A 20085-nucleotide genomic window follows, 5' to 3' on the forward strand; every position below is an offset into this window, starting at 1 on the left:
TGTTTTACTGTTCAACAATAGAAAGATATAAACATATATTTGCCTGATTCAGTTTTTTTAGTCTGTATTATTCCTCTATAATTAAAGTCCTAAGAGGCCATGCATTATAATATTTTTTCTATATAATAATTTTCTCACGACCTTGAAATAAAAAACATTGTTTACTTACTTTTTCTATGTATTCGATGTAGTAGCATGTTTTAGAGGCAGCGTCATCGCAGCATCATGGATGATCGCATTCACTTTTACTATTATCAGGGACTCAAACTGTCTGTCAGCGATTGACAACTTACACGCAATTGTTCGACACTTGAAAAGGAGGCTGTCAGGTGTGCAACTTTATCGTCAAAGAAAATATATACGACCCTGAGTCGTGCTGAGACCTCGTTCTGGCTGGTGCACTAGATCTTTTATTAGCTTAATACTAACCCTGTTTGTCCACCTCTGATTCTAAGAAGTAAAATCGACACGGCAGGCTAATGTTAGCTAGACGTTTTCTGTTTTATCTGTAGAATTTAACATTTGAATGTCAACACAACTCCTCCTACTCTGCATATATCTTGTATGTGTGTATTTCAAATACTGAGAGTCCTTTGTGTTTTACAGGGACAGCGAGGAGCCCCAGGAGACCCGGCTAAAGGCGTAAAACATTCAACTTCATTCACTGATTGAACACAGATTTTTGACATATGCAGAAACTCAGTCTTGTTTCTTTACGCAGATATTCGGACCTCCTGGGAAGAAAGGCGTAAGGGTAAGAAAGATATCCTTCATATTGTTATTTATATAATTATAAACAATGTCGAACACATTTCACTGAGAACTCCTCAGCAGATGATGGAAAAGCTTCTGAAGCCAAAGGTAGGCCATCCGTAGGAGGCTCCCACACGCTCGCGTTTGCTTGATCTTAATCCAATTGTGCATCTTTTTTTTCCCCCCCTGTGGGACGCCTTTATCTACACTGATAAAAGCGAGCGTTTTTGCCGTCTCTGTGATGATTCATATACCGTTAATTAGCAAAGAGAGTATTCGCGTGAAACTAAACGTCTCCCGGAGGTCTACTTGTCTATGAACGTGACACTCAAAAAAAAAAATAAAATAAAAAAAGGAGAGGAAGCAGCAATTACACTCCAGGCAGGGTTTAGAGGGAGGTCGCAGTTCGCTGTGTGATTTGTGGTGTTCATTAAAAGTTTGACTTGACGTGTCGAGCATGAAGGAGCCTGACAGTAATGTAGCAACACTGCCAGTAATGATGCGATGAGTAAGAGCGCTATACCAGTAATATAACAATGTTGATTCATGCTCCTGGTGCCTGTGCTGCACTACTTACATTCACAAACACACGTGTGTTTCACCACAAAATTCAGGTCATTGAGAGAAGCAATAAATCTGCATTAGATTAGATTATTGCATTCTACACATGATCAATAATACATTTTCTGCAATTTATTTATTTATTTTTTAATGGCATCATATGACATGGTAGCGTTAGCGATTAGTTACGGTGGTCTGAGAAGTGCAAAACAAATAAATAATTCAGAAAACAAATGAACAAATTTGAAAACACAACCACAATTCAGACAAACTGGAGTAGGTAACTGTAGGTAAAGTTTGCGAATGGATTCCTTACCCCTCATTGGACGAGACATCTGTCATTCAAGATATGCAGGAAGTACAACAGACTGTTGCAGGAGAAATTGTATGTAAAAATGCAATAATATTTCAAATTGCACTATTGAAAAAAATTGGTTTAAGGTAAATATAGAACTTCACACACGTACAAGAAACAAAGTTATAAGATACAGACAGATGATACCTACATTTTCTGAATTGTCTTCGAGCGTTCTGATTTGTTATTTTGTTTTTGGATTTGTTCATTTGTTTTGTTTTTCATTTGTTTTGTTTCCTGATTTGTTTGTATGTTTTTGGGTTAGTTTTATTTTTCTAATTTGTTGATTTGTTGATATGTTTTGCACTTCTTGGCCACCAAATTAAGTGGATAAGATGTTTAAAATTTAATCAGAAAGTCATGAGTTAAATCTGAGCACCACTAAGCTACCATTGCTGGGCCCTTGAGCAAGGCCCTCAACTGCTTAGTGTCTTCTTCTTCTTCTTCTTTCGGCTGCTCCCATTAGGGGTCGCCACAGCGGATCATCCGTCTCCATACCACCCTGTCCTTTACATCTGCCTCTTTCACACCAACTACCTGCATGTCTTCCCTCACCACATCCTTGAACCTCCTCCTTGCCCTTCCTCTTTTCCTCCTACCTGGTGGCTCCATCCTCAGCATTCTTCTACCAATATAATTCATGTCCCTCCGCTGCACATGTCCAAACCATCCCAATCTCGTCTCCCTCACCGTGTCACCAAAACATCCTACATGCGCTGTCCCTCTAATAAACTAATTTCTAATCTTGTCCATCCTAGTCACTCCCAACGAAAACCTCAACATCTTCAGCTCTGCTACCTCCAGCTCCGCCTCCAGTCTTTTACTCAATGCCACTGTCTCTAATCTATACAACATCGCAGGTCTCACCACAGTCCTATAAACTTTCCCTTTCATTCTTGCAGATACCCTACTATCACAAATCACTCCTGTCACTCTTCTCCACCCACTCCACCCTGCCTGCACTCTTTTCTTTACTTCCCTAACACACTTTCCATTACTGTGCACTGTTGACCCCAGGTACCTGAAATCCACGACCTTCTCCATCTCTTTTCCCTGCAACCGCATCACTCCACTGCCCTCCCTCTCATTCACACACATGTACTCTGTCTTACTCCTACTGACCTTCATTCCCCTTCTCCCCAGCGCATATCTCCACCTCTCCAGGCTCTTCTCAACCTGCTCACTACTCTCACCACAAATCACAATATCATCCGCAAACATCATAGTCCAGGAAGACTCCTGTCTGACCTCGTCCGTCAACCTGTCCATCACCACTGCAAAAAGGAAAGGGCTCAGGGCCGATCCTTGATGCAGTCCAACCTTCACCCTGAACCAGTCTGTTGTACCTACTGCACACTTCACTGCCATCACACTGTCCTCATACATGTCCTGCACCACCCTCACATACTTCTCTGACACACCTGACTTCCTCATACAATACCACAACTCCTCTCTTGGCACTCTGTCGTACGCTTTCTCTAAATCCACAAATACACAATGCAATTCCTTCTGTCCTTCTCTATACTTCTCCATCAACATCCTCAAAGCAAATAATGCGTCTGTGGTGCTCTTCCTCGGCATGAAACCATACTGTTGCTCACAGATGGTCACCTCTTCTCTCAGCCTGGCTTCCACTACTCTTTCCCATAACTTCATGGTGTGACTGATCAACTTTATTCCCCTGTAGTTACTGCAGGTCTGCACATCTCCCTTATGCTTAAAGATCGGTACCAGCACACTCCTTCTCCATTCCTCAGGCATCCTCTCCCCTTCCAGAATCCTGTTAAACAATCTGGTTAAAAACTCCACTGCCATCTCTCCTAAACATTTCCACGCTTCTACCGGTATGTCATCTGGTCCAACCGACTTTCCATTCTTCATCCTCTTAATCGCTGCTCTCACTTCCTCCTTACTAATCCTATCTACATCCTGCTTCACCAACTCCACATCATCCAACCTTCTCTCTCTCTGATTTTCCTCATTCATCTGCTGCTCAAAATACTCCCTCCACCTTCTCAACACACTCTCCTCACTAGTCAACACATTTCCCTCTCCATCCTTTATTGCTCTAACTTGCAGTACATCCTTCCCAGCTCGGTTCCTCTGCCTGTCCAATCGGTATAAATCCTTTTCTCCTTCCTTAGTGTCCAACTCACACTACACTCTTCCTCCTTCAATTTCCACCATCTTATTCTTCTTTCAATCCTTACTTTCCTCCTTCTTCTTAAAATACGTGTTCACCACTGCCATTTCCATCCTTTTAGCAAAATCTACCACCATCTGCCCTTCCACATTCCTTTCCTTAAAACCATACCTACCCATCACCTCCTCATCACCTCTGTTCCCTTCACCTACATGCCCATTAAAGTCTGCCCCAATCACCAATCGTTCTTTTCTAGGTACACCATCTACCACTTCATCTAATTCACTCCAGAATCTTTCCTTCTCCTCCATCTCACAGCCAACTTGTGGAGCATAGGCACTGATGACATTTATCATCATCCCTTCAACCTCCACCTTCACGATCATCACCCTATCAGAAACTCTCTTCACCTCCACTACACTCTTACTGTACTCTTCCTTCAGAATCACCCCTACACCATTTCTCTTTCCATCCACACCATGATAAAACAGTTTAAACCCACCTCCAATGTTCCTGGCCTTACTCCCTTTCCACTTGGTCTCCTGAACACACAGCATATCTACCTTTCTCCTCTCCATCATATCAGCTACCTCTCTCCCTTTACCCGTCATAGTACCAACATTTAAAGTACCAACCCGAACCTCTACTCTCCTACACTGCTCCTTTTCCTGCCGTCTCTGTAGACGTCTTCCTCCTCTCCTTCTCCTCCTTCGGTCAACAGTAGCCCAATTTCCACCGGTACCCTGTCGGCTAACGATACCTGTGGCGGTCGTTGTTAACCCGGGCCTCGACCGATCCGGTATGAAATTCTCATTTGTGATCCGCATATTTGATTTGGCACATGTTTTACGCTGGATGCCCTTCCTAACGCAACCCTCCCCATTTACCCGGGCTTGGGACCGGCACTAAGAGTACACTGGCTTGTGCCCCCCTAATGGCTGGGTTCCTCAACTGCTTAGTGTATAAATCATTAATTATAGGTAACTCTGGATTAAAGGACGTCTGCCCACTGCTGTTTATGTAATATGCATTTGTACAGAACATATACTGTTTTTTTATTTTTTAACTCATTAATATAGTTATATCTTAGTCTTTACCTTTAAATGTGCTGTTAAAGAATAAAAAAGAAAAGCAAAGTCATTCTGTTATAAAAGCATATCTCTCACTCTCTCTCTCTTTCTCTCTCTCTCTCTCTCTCTCTATGTCTCTCTCTATGTCTCTCTCTTTCTCTCTCTCTCTCTCTCTCTCTCTCTATGTCTCTCTCTCTCTCTCTCTCTCTCTCTCTCTTTCTCTCTCTCTCTCTCTCTCTCTCTCTCTGTCTCTCTCTCTGTGTCTATCTCTCTCTCTCTCTCTCTCTCTCTCTCTCTCTATGTCTCTCTCTCTCTCTCTCTCTCTCTTTCTCTCTCTCTCTCTCTCTCTCTCTCTCTCTCTCTCTCTCTCTCTGTCTCTCTCTCTGTGTCTATCTCTCTCTCTCTCTCTCTCTCTCTCTCTCTCTCTCTCTCTCTCTCTCTCTCTCTCACTGTATGTGTCATGTTTGCAGCTGTGACATAAATTGCTCTCACTCTCTTACTTGTTTATTTGTTTACTATATAAACTGTTATATATAGAGAGCTATTCGGAGAGACCGAATTCAGACAGCTCTGTGTGCAGAGAACCTTCCGGAAATGCATCATTTCAAATAGTACAAAATGCAGAGAAACCTAAAATTTAAGAAATGATTTAAAAAAGTATTCAATGTACAAGTTGATTTTTTTATTTACTTGTATATACAAAGCTCTCGTATCCGTCCGGACAAGTAAATCCGGTAGCTAAACGGCCTGGACCAAATGTGGGATGCTCAAAAAGTACAATTCTTATAGTCAACTGTCCACAAACTTTTGTCCATATAGTGTAATACTGTATCATAGAAATGTATTAAAAAATATTTTGATGTCATCATTTTTTAAATCATATCATATTGCCTACAACACACAGTAGTTGTAAGATTTGTTTCTGCCTTACAGGGGGATGTCGGTGCAATTGGACCTCCTGGGCTTCAGGGAATTAAAGGTGTCCAAGGAGACAAGGGTGAAAAGGTAAATTCGTGCTTGTGTTACACGGCTGATTGTTTTAGTGTATTGACTTATTGTTTCTGTGATCTTTAAAGGGCAGTCCTGGCTTCGGGATTCCTGGACAGACAGGTCCCAAGGGTGAGAGCGGTGAAAGGGTGAGTGCCTAAATCAGCAAAATAGGTTAAATCATAGACTAAATTGGTATAAAAATAACGTTGTGTGTTTCTACACAGGGTAATGTTGGATTATCAGGAAAACCTGGGCCAAAGGTAAACAAATATGTACTACCTGTTTTTTTAGGGATACAAAACCTTTTTTTTCCCAGCTTTTTTTTGTTTTTTTAATATAAATTTGATACAAGTTTTTTTTAAATAGTTTTATCCAAGACAGGATACTGAGAGAAGTACATTATAGATAGTCTCTTATTTATTAAGTCATGTTTTACACATTTTTTTTAGGGCAATGACGGCATTAAAGGGGAAAAGGGTAACATGGGATTCTCAGGAAACCCAGGACCTCCTGGACTAAGAGGTAAAGATGTAAGTAAACCAAGAGGTGTGTGTGTGTGTGTGTGTGTGTGTGTGTGTGTGTGTGTGTGTGTGTGTGTGTGTGTGTGTGTGTGTGTGTGTGTGTGTGTGTGTGTGTGTGTGTGTGTGTATTTAAAGTTTTAACAGGATTTTTAATTTTCTCTGAACTTGCCTAATGCAATTTATAAAAAGCAGCATGTCTCGCTCCAGGATTAGAATCTTTTTAAAAGCATGTAAATTTTAGATTGACAAAAGTGAAATGTATTAGAAATGAAATTGTTGTAATTAAAAACTATTACAAATGATTTCAGGGTTTGCCCGGCTCAAAAGGAAACCTTGGACTTCCGGTGAGAGGAATATTTATAGTATACAGGAACAAAAATAAAAAAATGCACACACTGATGCGCATATATATATATATATATATATATATATATATATATATATATATATATATATATATATATATATATATATATATTCTCATGCAGATTGATTTAACGTCGATGTCCCTGACTCATTCTTATAGCTGACTCATGACGGGGTTATTTTTCCACAGGGAGAGCCTGGTTCTCCAGGGCAGACAGGAGAGAAAGGAATCAGGGTAACATTACGTCTCTTAATCAAACGCGGTCCTTCGCTGTTTTGTAACATAAAGTCTTTCATCAATCTTACAAGTGCGATAAAACGTAAGAATGCCAGAACTAATCAATCTGCTCGAATAATCGATTCCAATTGGTGGAAGGTGTGAGTTCAATTCATTGTACTGTACAGTCAATGTAGTCAGCTCTCTATATTGAAGGTTGCCTTATAACTAACTGTAACCATAATAACATACTGTACCAGTAATAAAATACTGAGATGGCTATTGTAAAAAAAAATTTGATGACCTTATGAATTCAATGCATGTCATGTATAATAAGGTAGGTGATGGACTGACTATTTATAGCTGCTATAATGTAAGTGATAATAGGAAATACCTGGTTTTTGCATTGTGCGCTGATGAAACGAAGCAGATTAACGCAGAAGGATCTCTGGATTAAGTAATGCTTATTAAGACAAAGACAAAATTCATTATCGAAGCCATGGGTCAAGTCACACGCAGAAATCAACAAACCGCACTAATCAAAACAACATAAACACAGAAAAAATAGTTGATAGCTTAAAAATGTAAAAGAAAAAATTAAAAACAATACAGGAAACCTGCCTTGGAACCTGATATAAACATGATATAAAACCTAAACATAACAAGAACCAAATACAGAAAACAAACATAGCACTATTCATACCATGTAGTCATAAACAGATAAAAAGTATGACGTGTTTGTTCAAATGAACGAAAGATTCCTAGCATTGGCAAAGGGGTATAAGAGGAATAAAAAACTTTGGGATGCGCTCTAAAGTTACATACTTTTTTTCCCACTACTGCATCTGTTCAATTCAATTTTGTTTACAGGGCCCTCTTGGTTTCCCTGGACAACCGGGAAGCCCTGGTGAGAAAGGGGACTCTGGGAAAAGTGGGATTCTGGTAGGCATTTGCATCTTATTATTCATAAATGATTAGAATATTTTAATACAAATATTATAATATATCACTATATTATAATAGAGTCAGGACTGTGTGTTTGGCTCGTGGACCTGATCTGTGAAGTTTGAAGGGTTCAGTAATGATACTGATTCTTTTTACTGTTTCCTTATAATAATGCGATTTCAGCATCTTACTTTATTTACTTTTAGAATGGATTGTGTGTGACGTGGATTTGCAAATAAAATGTATTTGAAATATCTTGTGTTTGTCATTCACAGGGACCTGAAGGTCCAAAAGGAGAGAAAGGAGAACAAGTATGTTCTGAATGTTTTTTTTTTTTTAGCTTCCTCAAGGGTTTGATGCTACTCTGTTGTTTTAGATATGTTAAAGCAGAACAAAGCACACCACTTTTACATTATGACGATTTATATTGTGGGTTCAGGTCCTTGCAGCTTGGTGGTGCTGGGATTTGAACTAATGACCTTTTAATAAGAAATTCAACATCTTAAACACTGAGCTACTACATCTCCACACACAACCCCCTCCCTTTAGCAATCCACATAAAATCTAGTACATTTTTTTCTGATTATCTCGCAAAAGTTGGATTTAATTCAGGGTAATTTATTTTTGATGATGATGATGATGATGATCTAAAACATCCTAGTTTAAAAACCTGGCCTATGAAAAATAAATGCCCAAAAAATAAAAGGACCAAAAATGTGGCCTTCAACTCTTGACATTTGACCAATCAGCTTAAAGAATTCCTCAAGTACGATTATTCTCTAAATCTCTAATATTGATTGAATTGCATACAGAGAGCAAGTGGTGATAGACATATTTCTCAGTATGTACTGTATATGCACACATATTTTGATTACTAAATTCTAATAGTTGCGATTGTAGACGTCTTTAACAGCAGTTTCTATGTGCTCATTTTTTATTATAACGCTTCTTTTGCTTTTTTCTTCTTTAGGGGAAACCTGGTCCACCTGGAAATTATCATGTGAGGTTTCAAATTTCAAACCATCAGTTTATTATACAATCAGAAACGTTTCCTGTTCATGCTGTCTATTGCTACATGTTGCTCAATTTGACTGTACATTTTCAAATATTTGGAACTTTATCGAATGTTTTTTCCCTCTTAGTTTTCCATGTCGGACAACATCAAGACCATCAAGGTAAAGGGAACTTCATGCACAATTATTTTAGGATTTTATACATCAATCCTATTTGTTCTGCTTCATTTTTTAGGTTGAGAATAAATTGAAGAAGTAGCCGTTTATCACATATATGTTTTACAATGAAATTATTTTTTTTGCATGGGACAGTTGTTACACAGCGTCTGTTTCTTACATCATTAAGTGTATTTTATCAGATTTTTGTGTGTTTTTAGGGTGAGCCAGGTGACCCAGGCGAGCGTGGGCTTCCAGGTCTGCAAGGAGATTCAGGACCACCAGGGCCACCAGTAAGAACAGAAACACAGAGAATGTAATGATCAATAATAGCTCACTTATTCTCTAAATTCACCCTGTTTCTCCAGGGTCTGCCAGGAAAATCTGGACCTTCAGGATTTTTGGACTTTGCAGTGAGTCAATTTAATTTGCATTCATGTAAATAATTAGTTGAATTTTTTATCTGAGGCAGTTGAAAAGGTAGTCTGAGGCAGTTGAAAAGGTACTCTAAGGTAGTTGAAATAGTAGCCTGAGGTAGTTGAAACAGTAGTCTGAGGCAGTTGAAATAGTAGTCTGAGGTAGTTGAAACAGTAGTCTGAGGTAGTTGAAATGTTAGTCTGAGGTAGTTGAAACAGTAGTCTGAGGCAGTTAAAAAAGTAGTCTGAGGTAGTTGAAATGTTAGTCTAAGGCAGTTGAAACAGTAGTCTGAGGTAGTTGAAATGTTAGTCTGAGGTAGTTGAAATGTTAGTCTAAGGCAGTTGAAATGTTAGTCTAAGGCAGTTGAAACAGTAGTCTGAGGTAGTTGAAATGTTAGTCTAAGGTAGTTGAAATAGTAGTCTGAGGTAGTTGAAACAGTAGTCTGAGGTAGTTGAAATGTTAGTCTAAGGCAGTTGAAACAGTAGTCTGAGGTAGTTAAAACAGTCGTCTGAGGCAGTTGAAAAAGTAGTCTAAGGCAGTTGAAACAGTAGTCTGAGGTAGTTGAAATGTTCGTCTAAGGCAGTTGAAACAGTAGTCTGAGGTAGTTGAAAAAGTAGTTTGAGGTAGTTGAAATGTTAGTCTAAGGCAGTTGAAACAGTAGTCTGAGGTAGTTGAAACAGTAGTCTGAGGTAGTTGAAAAAGTAGTCTGAGGTAGTTGAAACAGTAGTCTGAGGTAGTTGAAACAGTAGTCTGAGGCAGTTGAAACAGTAGTCTGAGGTAGTTAAAACAGTAGTCTGAGGCAGTTGAAAAAGTAGTCTGAGGTAGTTGAAACAGTAGTCTGAGGCAGTTTAAATGTTAGTCTAAGGCAGTTGAAACAGTTCACTAATGCAGATAAAACAGTTCACTAATGCAGTTGAAATAGACGTTTGAGGCAGTTAAAACCGTATTCTCATACATTTGAAAAAGCAGACAGTTGAAACAGTAGTTTCAGACAGTAGAGTCTGAAGCAGCTAAAAAAAGTAGTTTAAAGCAGCTATAAAAGTAGTTTGAGGGAGTTAAAAAAGTAGTCTGAGGTAGATGAAATGTTAGTCTAAGGCAGTTAAAACAGTAGTCTGAGGTAGTTGAAACAGTAGTCTGAGGCAGTTGAAAAAGTAGTCTAAGGCAGTTGAAATAGTAGTCTGAGGTAGTTGAAACAGTAGTCTGAGGTAGTTGAAACAGTAGTCTGAGGCAGTTGAAACAGTAGTCTGAGGCAGTTGAAACAGTAGTCTGAGGTAGTTGAAATGTTAGTCTAAGGCAGTTGAAACAGTAGTCTGAGGTAGTTGAAACAGTAGTCTGAGGTAGTTGAAACAGTAGTCTGAGGCAGTTGAAAAAATAGTCTAAGGCAGTTGAAATGTTAGTCTAAGGCAGTTGAAATGTTAGTCTAAGGCAGTTGAAATAGTAGTCTGAGGTAGTTGAAACAGTAGTCTGAGGCAGTTGAAATGTTCGTCTAAGGCAGTTGAAACAGTAGTCTGAGGTAGTTGAAAAAGTAGTTTGAGGTAGTTGAAACAGTAGTCTGAGGCAGTTAAAACAGTAGTCTGAGGGAGTTGAAACAGTAGTCTGAGGTAGTTGAAACAGTAGTCTGAGGTAGTTGAAACAGTAGTCTGAGGTAGTTGAAACAGTAGTCTGAGGTAGTTGAAACAGTAGTCTGAGGCAGTTGAAACAGTAGTCTGAGGTAGTTGAAAAAGTAGTCTAAGGCAGTTGAAATGTTAGTCTAAGGCAGTTGAAATGTTAGTCTAAGGCAGTTGAAACAGTAGTCTGAGGTAGTTGAAAAAGTAGTCTGAGGCAGTTGAAATGTTCGTCTAAGGCAGTTGAAACAGTAGTCTGAGGTAGTTGAAAAAGTAGTTTGAGGTAGTTGAAACAGTAGTCTGAGGCAGTTAAAACAGTAGTCTGAGGGAGTTGAAACAGTAGTCTGAGGTAGTTGAAACAGTAGTCTGAGGTAGTTGAAACAGTAGTCTGAGGCAGTTGAAACAGTAGTCTGAGGTAGTTGAAAAAGTAGTCTAAGGCAGTTGAAATGTTAGTCTAAGGCAGTTGAAACAGTAGTCTGAGGTAGTTGAAATAGTAGTCTGAGGTAGTTGAAACAGTAGTCTGAGGCAGTTGAAAAAGTAGTCTGAGGTAATTGAAATGTTCGTCTAAGGCAGTAGAAACAGTAGTCTGAGGTAGTTGAAAAAGTAGTTTGAGGTAGTTGAAACAGTAGTCTGAGGCAGTTAAAACAGTAGTCTGAGGCAGTTGAAACAGTAGTCTGAGGCAGTTGAAACAGTAGTCTGAGGTAGTTGAAAAAGTAGTCTAAGGCAGTTGAAATGTTAGTCTAAGGTAGTTGAAACAGTAGTCTGAGGTAGTTGAAACAGTAGTCTGAGGTAGTTGAAACAGTAGTCTGAGGCAGTTGAAACAGTAGTCTGAGGCAGTTGAAACAGTAGTCTGAGGCAGTTGAAACAGTAGTCTGAGGCAGTTGAAACAGTAGTCTGAGGCAGTTGAAACAGTAGTCTGAGGTAGTTGAAACAGTAGTCTGAGGCAGTTGAAACAGTAGTCTGAGGCAGTTGAAACAGTAGTCTGAGGTAGTTGAAATGTTAGTCTAAGGCAGTTGAAATGTTAGTCTAAGGCAGTTGAAACAGTAGTCTAAGGTAGTTGAAATAGTAGTCTGAGGTAGTTGAAACAGTAGTCTGAGGCAGTTGAAAAAGTAGTCTGAGGTAATTGAAATGTTCGTCTAAGGCAGTTGAAACAGTAGTCTGAGGTAGTTGAAAAAGTAGTTTGAGGCAGTTAAAACAGTAGTCTGAGGCAGTTGAAACAGTAGTCTGAGGCAGTTGAAACAGTAGTCTGAGGTAGTTGAAACAGTAGTCTGAGGTAGTTGAAACAGTAGTCTGAGGCAGTTGAAACAGTAGTCTGAGGCAGTTGAAACAGTAGTCTGAGGTAGTTGAAACAGTAGTCTGAGGTAGTTGAAACAGTAGTCTGAGGTAGTTGAAACAGTAGTCTAAAGCAGTTGAAACAGTAGTCTGAGGCAGTTGAAACAGTAGTCTGAGGCAGTTGAAACGTTAGTCTAAGGCAGTTGAAACAGTAGTCTGAGGCAGTTGAAACAGTAGTCTGAGGGAGTTGAAACAGTAGTCTGAGGCAGTTGAAACAGTAGTCTGAGATAGTTGAAATGTTAGTCTAAGGCAGTTGAAACAGTAGTCTGAGGCAGTTGAAATGTTAGTCTAAGGCAGTTGAAACAGTAGTCTGAGGCGGTTGAAACAGTAGTCTGAGGCAGTTGAAACAGTAGTCTGAGGCAGTTGAAACAGTAGTCTGAGGTGGTTGAAATGTTAGTCTAAGGCAGTTGAAAAAGTAGTCTGAGGTAGTTGAAATGTTCGTCTAAGGCAGTTGAAACAGTAGTCTGAGGTAGTTGAAACAGTAGTCTGAGGCAGTTGAAACAGTTCACTAATGCAGTTAAAACAGTTCACTAATGCAGTTGAAATAGACGTTTGAGGCAGTTAAAACCGTATTCTCATACATTTGAAAAAGCAGACAGTTGAAACAGTAGTTTCAGACAGTAGAGTCTGAAGCAGCTAAAAAAGTAGTTTAAAGCAGCTATAAAAGTTGTTTGAGGGAGTTGAAAAAGTAGTCTGAGGTAGTTGAAATGTTAGTCTAAGGCAGTTGAAACAGTAGTCTGAGGTAGTTGAAACGGTAGTCTGAGGCAGTTGAAACAGTAGTCTGAGGCAGTTGAAACAGTAGTCTGAGGCAGTTGAAACAGTAGTCTGAGGCAGTTGAAACAGTAGTCTGAGGCAGTTGAAACAGTAGTCTGAGGTAGTTGAAATGTTCGTCTAAGGCAGTTGAAACAGTAGTCTGAGGTAGTTGAAACAGTAGTCTAAGGCAGTTAAAAAAGTAGTCTAAGGCAGTTGAAATGTTAGTCTAAGGCAGTTGAAATGTTAGTCTAAGGCAGTTGAAATGTTTGTCTGAGGTAGTTGAAATAGTAGTCTGAGGTAGTTGAAACAGTAGTCTGAGGTAGTTGAAACAGTAGTCTGAGGTAGTTGAAACAGTAGTCTGAGGCAGTTGAAACAGTAGTCTGAGGCAGTTGAAACAGTAGTCTGAGGCAGTTGAAACAGTAGTCTGAGGTAGTTGAAACAGTAGTCTGAGGCAGTTGAAACAGTAGTCTGAGGTAATTGAAATGTTAGTCTAAGGCAGTTGAAACAGTAGTCTGAGGTAGTTGAAAAAATAGTCTGAGGCAGTTGAAAAAGTAGTCTGAGGTAGTTGAAATGTTAGTCTAAGGCAGTTGAAACAGTAGTCTGAGGCAGTTTAAATGTTAGAAATTCCTCGTACTGTAAAATGCTGTTTGCTGAACCTTTTTCTGTACCTGGCAATAAAACTTTTTCTCATTCTGATATCATTCAGTCTTCAGATGTCCACAGATCATTTGTTTGTTTGCTTAAATGTTTCCTATATAGGGTGTATCTGACAGAGATGGACTGGGTGGTTTTAAAGAAGCACATGGTCCAAAGGTTAGAATAAGTCTTTTTGATCTAATAGCTGCATGGATTCTTTCTTTCCATTCTTTTTACGTCTTTTTTTTTTTTTTTTTTACTGTTAAGCCCATGTATAAGCCACAAAATTAACACAGTTGTTACAATCCTGAACACGTTTCAAATAATATTTTTTAAGGGCGAAGCTGGGAAGAAAGGTGACCCTGGAACTGTGAGTAATACTGATGGTAGCATAATTTATAGCTTAAATTCTTCATTGTAGTGAGCTCGTGATGAGATGGATGTTGAAGAGATTGTGTGTGTGTGTGTGTGTGTGTGTGTGTGTGTGTGTGTGTGTGTGTGTGTGTGTGTGTGTGTGTGTGTGTGTGTGTGTGTGTGAATAGAGAGGAGAGAAAGGAGAACCTGGGCGTGTTGGAGTTTCTGGCATGCCAGGCTTACCTGGTGTTCCTGTGAGTAAATACTGTTAATAAGCAGTGGACTATTTCTCAGTATTATGTATTTTTTATGCCATTTGATTCTACAGCATCACAGAAACAAAGACAAGATGGGGATTATATAGAATTGGACAACACAAGACAAGGGACAGGAAAGGATGAGATGGGGTGGGACAACAAGATGGGAAGGGAAACATCAGGACAGGATGGGATGGGATGAGATTGGGTTGGGATAGAGCAAAACAAGATGGAATGAACAAAGCAGGGATGGGATTAGATAGGACGGGGGGCAGGACAAAACAAGACGGGATTAATGGAGAAGGATAGGATAGGATAACATGAGATCGGATAAGACAAGACCAGACAGGACAGGACAAGAAAGGACAGAAAAAGATAGGATGGCATGGGATGAGATGGGATAAAATGGGAAAGGCCAGGAAGGGAAACGATGGGATGGGATAATAGAGAATGGCATAAAACAATTTATGAGAGGAAATGAGAGGATTGGATTGAGATAAAATCGGATGAGACAAGACAGGACTGGACAGGACTGGACAAGACGAGATGAGACAAGACAAGACAAAATATAAGAATAAATGGCACAGGATAGGATGAGACGCAATACGATGATATGAGATTACATTTATATTAGGAGCTATTCGTCCAACGTGCAGTTATAAGACATTATGCAATGTATATTACCTAAAAAAAGAAAAAGGGACACTTTCCATTTTATTTTCTTACCATATGACTGCTAATATTGGTTTCCCAGAAATGCTGTTTTTTGTATTGATGTCTTTGTGTGTAGGGTAAACCTGGTGTGGATGGCAAGCGTGGACTAGCAGGAAAAGATGTAGGAGTTTTTAACGTCTAAATATATACAGTATACTCAATATTTAGAATTCTGATTGCGTTTACATCTTATCATCGTTTCTTTCTTTAGGGACAACCGGGACTCCGGGGCAGTGATGGGAAAAAGGTTTGTAATAAAAAGTGTGATTCTATTATTATTAGTTATATTAGAAATTTTGAATATTTAAAGCTGTGACTTTTTATGGTTACAGGGAGAGAAAGGAGAACCTGGTGTTGATGTAAGAATTAAATAATCCAGTAATCTGTATTAAATTATATAAAGTTATTTAATTGTGTTCAGATTTGGTTTGGGAACCTGTGTGTGTTCTCAGGGTAAAGATGGGACAAAGGGAGATGTTGGTCCTCCAGGTTCACCCGGTCCTTCTGTTGTAGTGCCTGAGGTATTATTTATTTATTTATTTATTATTTATTAGTAGTATCATATGTATCATTTATTCATCATGGATAATATTCAGACTGAGGAGTTAAAATAGCATGCATCAGTATACACACATGGCTCAAATATCACTGTTTGTTAATTGTATAACAATTTATTTACAGGAGACACAACAAAACAGTGATGTTACTCATTTAACCAATCGAAATAGCAAAATACAAGCTTCGTAATGTGGCTAATAATGCAAAATGACTTCAACTTTGTATTTAATGGCTTTTTTTTTTTTTTACACAAAATTAATTTACAAATTAATAGAATGTTTTGGATAAAGTGCAATTACATATTTTCATATGTAAAATAACACTGGAAGATATGGAGTAAAAATAAACCAATTTTTCTTCTAATTAATATGATACTAAAATTACTACTAGACTCCTTAGAAATTTATTTTAAAACTCACCATACTTCCATTCATATAACATTGTGTGAGTCTTTGTACGAGTTTTTTTTCGTCGCATTACTTTTGATAGCAAGGAAAATACACACACCAATTGGGTCCGTGTATCTTCTGGTCATTCAATTTTCATTTTACTGTAGAAAGAAAAAATGAAAAAAACAAACCTACGGAAAAAAACAAGTCATTTTCCAATTTTTTTTTGTGGATGCATTGAGAAGAAAATCAAAGGGAACCTAAAAAAGTTTCAGTTTCCTACTGATTTTCTTTTCCGTGCATATACGAAAAAGTTTTTTTTTGTAGTTTGGTTCTGGAGTATGACAAATAAATCAATAAACAAAAAATTAATTTATATTTTTGTTCTAAAATGAAAATCAGTCTGCATTTTCTATTCCATTTCAATCCTATTCAGTTTTTTTCCCCAACAATCTTAAATACTAAAAAAAAAAAACAACACTGGCAAAAGCTATGCACATGTGTACAGGAGGCAGAAAATCAACTTTAATCAGTGTGTAACTCGATTCTGAATACGAGAAACTCATGCGCATATTGACATAATATAAGCTGCTGTTTCTGAGTACTGCACGGTGTGTAATAATGCTACAATTTCAAACCTGCGCTTATGATCTGCTCACATCTGGTTTATTTATACAGCTTTATTCATTACATTGTGTTTGTGTATTTTGAAAAGGGTGCTTCAATTGATGATCTTCAAAAGGCGTTTACGCTACCAATGGGTCCTCCTGGAGCGACGGTGAGAGCAAAGCAAACAATATGCGGTGAAATAGAAATAAATATACATAAAGAATTACTACAAAGAAATAATAATAATTTCCATCATTTCTCCTTTCTACATTTGTGTACATGTATACAGGGCTCTCCAGGCATGAAGGTAGGATAGGATTTCTGAAAATGTGAGAGATGCTGAACAGTATGTAAAAAAAAATTGTTGTAGAAAAAGTTATATATTGTTAATCGGAGGATTTGTTGTTGTTAATAGGGAGAAAAAGGAGATTCAGGGGAGAAGGTATATATATATATATATATATATATATATATTTTATTATTAATTTCAACAAAAAAAAAAATTTTCTTTTTTGATTTCTGTAATAAGAATAATTAAAACAATACCTGCTCAGGGGGAAATCGGATTGCCAGGGGGACGAGTTGAAATGAAGGTATGCTATAGACCTAACTACCTCTTTTATTTATTTATTTATTTATTTAGAAATTAAATAAAATTTAAATTAAAATGAAAATTACATTTTTTAAATTTAAATTTTTTAATTTACATTTTTTAATTAAAATTTTTTAATTTACATTTTTTAATTTACATTTTTTAATTTACATTTTTTAATTTACATTTATTTATTTATTTATTTGTTTGTTTATGTCTGTAAATGTCTTTAGATAATTATTAATTATCTATCTATCTAACTATTATAAAAATTGTATAATTACTTTGCAGGACATTGAGGCGTTATTTGAATCATATGGCATTAAGGTGAGGTTCTGATCTCAAAATCTCTTGCAACATTTATAACACCACGGCTAAAATTAGTCAGGTTTTTTTTTTTTTTTACTTTTGATCATTTCAACTATAAAACATCTTTCATCAGCTTTCTCTGCTGAAGGCCTTAATTGATAGGCTTCTCCAGGACGGAATGGAGGAACTACTGCATGAAATCAGCACCAAGAAAAGAACCAAGGAACAAAGGATAAACCCGGACTCTAACATCATCACCGAATACACCGTAAAGCTCCATTTTAATTGTTTAATCATGTGCAGTGCAAAACAGCAGGAAAGTGTGGTGATTTTCTCTTAGAACCGCATGCGCTTGATTTCTCTTGCACCACAGCAATTTTTCAGTACGAATGCGGTTTTTTTTACTGAGGAAAAAGATTTAGGTTTCATTATAGTTAGTTCCTTTTATCACTTTTGTTATAGCAGTTGTAAACAGTCTGTCTCATTCTCTTAAGTTTAATAAGACGGAATTGAACACTGGTGGACGTTGAATTCAACTTTGTCATTGTGCATGGTACAGGGCCAATCAGATGCAGTTAGCATTTAACCAGAATTGCAAAAAGCAATGTACTGCATATAAATAAATATATAAATATACAACTATACATTAGTATATATGTAACACACCCACGGGTTTTGCGCTGGAAGAAAGAGAGACAGGCAATAGTTCAGCAAGCAGCTTTCTTTCTTTACTTTAGTTTCTTTTTTAACTACATTTCAATATCAAATATTGAACTTTTTTTCTCGACTACATTTTGCGAAATCATTTTTGCGTAATCGTTTTTATTTATGAGGGTAAAAACGTAAGCGCACAAACACGCATCGATCCACCAATCAGGATCAAGCGCTCGCTCTGTTTAGAACTTGTTTTGATCGCTTTGTGTATCTACTGATCACCAACATACAGTTCAGCATCAGTTCAACATCAAGCAGAACATTTGATGATGAAGAAACTCCAAACTCGAACACACGTGACCTCATTTGTGCGTTTTTTTTGAAGGTTTTGAGCTCATGATAATTTAATGGACTCCTTCCATAAACGTCTTCTTATGAAAAAATTATTATACATTTCCTGTTGTTAAATAGCACCAAGGTTTGATATGAATCCATTTATAATGAGTCTTAGATGATTTTAAAGAGTTTACCATACCACAAAAATGTGAAAATATCAGATTTTGGTAGAATTTATAATAGCCTGTTGTTTTGCAGTTGCACTCCTATAGAAACTTAACTGAATGCTTTCTGACCAATCAGAATAGAGAATTTGGCTTGCACACTGAGCTAGGAATACCACTATAGTTTTGTTAGATTTACACCATCAACATCAGTATGATTATAATTTAATAATGCAAGTGACCTTTTTCTTGTAGAACTCGGTGAAGTACGAACTCTCGAGTGACACCCAGACCCCCGAACTCCTGCCTGAAGAAGTGGATCTGAACGAACCTTACCAAGTTCAGGTTTTACTAAACCAAACAAAAGATGGCAGAACTCTTTGGAATGCCAGTACGTATGGGACGGCAAATCTGAGCAGAACAGAGAGCAGGGTTGAATTAGAAGGAGAAGAAGCTGAGGCTCTGCTGGAACCCTTCACAGAGGAACCATCTATTTACATGACTCAGATTAACAACGCTTCAGAGCCAGTAAGCCTGTCACCAGTTTCATACATGGTGTGACAAATTAAAGGAAAAACCGACTTATGGTAATATTTTGTTCCATTAGTCTGCAAAATGCTGATCTGCTTTATACTATGATGAATAATTGCTTTCCAGATGGGCGTGGTCAGTAGGTCAGGATGACTCCTCCCATTTACAGGCTCATTGAATGGTGAATGGATGTACATCATATGCTTTGGCGGTCATGCTCACCCGGATTTCAACACTGAGCTCAGCCCAAGTGTGCTCTCCAACAGTTCCAGAGACTTATAAAATCAATGCTGAGGAACACTGAAGCTCAATAAGTTCTGGAGGCTCACTATAGCCCAATGTCCTACTAAATGCACTTAGACGTTGGGTTTTCCTTTAATTTGTCACTAAATTTGTGCCTATTTATGTCCTTGTCTATTTATATGTATGTGTATTTGACAGGTCGGTACAACAAAATCAGAGGTAAGTATGGAGGACGACCTACTCAGTCGGGAGAACACAGAAAAGAAGACTTCTGGTGAAAAGAAGAAGGGCAGAGAGAGAGGAAAGGTGCAGAATATTATTCATTGTATTACAAGTACATTTATAAAAAATAGCTATTATTTTCATCACATAAGGTATAAAGCAACAAAAACACTATATGGACAAAAGCACTGGGACACCTGAATTTCCATATGCGGTTCTTCCCTGAACAACGTCAAAGCCACATCGAAGGTTCGAATTTCATTTTCCATTCATTTAAACTAGAAACCTGTTCCAGCATGACAATGTGCACAACACCAGCTG

At 37.9% G+C, this 20085-nt stretch overlaps 1 protein-coding gene and 1 long non-coding RNA gene across 4 annotated transcripts in view; both read left to right on the top strand.

Annotated features, from left to right (window-relative positions):
* Positions 1-20085, top strand: part of col7a1l (collagen type VII alpha 1-like) — a 101619-nt gene that overhangs the window by 55361 nt on the left and 26173 nt on the right. For all 3 annotated transcript variants that reach the window (XM_083527919.1, XM_083527921.1, XM_083527920.1), the window contains exons 45-73: positions 607-642; positions 722-754; positions 5816-5887; positions 5959-6018; positions 6097-6132; positions 6322-6402; positions 6702-6737; positions 6950-6994; positions 7847-7918; positions 8197-8232; positions 8892-8921; positions 9064-9096; positions 9312-9383; positions 9459-9503; positions 13956-14009; positions 14170-14202; positions 14375-14440; positions 15234-15278; positions 15369-15404; positions 15490-15516; positions 15610-15678; positions 16820-16882; positions 17003-17020; positions 17129-17155; positions 17268-17306; positions 17597-17632; positions 17748-17882; positions 19024-19296; positions 19741-19848. In XM_083527919.1, coding sequence (XP_083384045.1) covers positions 607-642; positions 722-754; positions 5816-5887; positions 5959-6018; positions 6097-6132; positions 6322-6402; positions 6702-6737; positions 6950-6994; positions 7847-7918; positions 8197-8232; positions 8892-8921; positions 9064-9096; positions 9312-9383; positions 9459-9503; positions 13956-14009; positions 14170-14202; positions 14375-14440; positions 15234-15278; positions 15369-15404; positions 15490-15516; positions 15610-15678; positions 16820-16882; positions 17003-17020; positions 17129-17155; positions 17268-17306; positions 17597-17632; positions 17748-17882; positions 19024-19296; positions 19741-19848 — 1716 coding nt within the window. The remainder of the gene's footprint in view (positions 1-606; positions 643-721; positions 755-5815; positions 5888-5958; positions 6019-6096; positions 6133-6321; positions 6403-6701; positions 6738-6949; positions 6995-7846; positions 7919-8196; positions 8233-8891; positions 8922-9063; positions 9097-9311; positions 9384-9458; positions 9504-13955; positions 14010-14169; positions 14203-14374; positions 14441-15233; positions 15279-15368; positions 15405-15489; positions 15517-15609; positions 15679-16819; positions 16883-17002; positions 17021-17128; positions 17156-17267; positions 17307-17596; positions 17633-17747; positions 17883-19023; positions 19297-19740; positions 19849-20085) is intronic.
* LOC310718930 overlaps positions 19858-20085 on the top strand; it is a 1257-nt gene continuing 1029 nt past the window's right edge. Inside the window, exon 1 of the long non-coding RNA XR_014531313.1 lies at positions 19858-20085. This exon is cut by the window's right edge and continues 91 nt beyond it. This is a non-coding gene — a long non-coding RNA (uncharacterized lncRNA).

Source organism: Silurus aristotelis (genome assembly GCF_946808225.1).
Source record: "Silurus aristotelis genome assembly, chromosome: 24".
NCBI classification, from domain to species: domain Eukaryota; kingdom Metazoa; phylum Chordata; class Actinopteri; order Siluriformes; family Siluridae; genus Silurus; species Silurus aristotelis.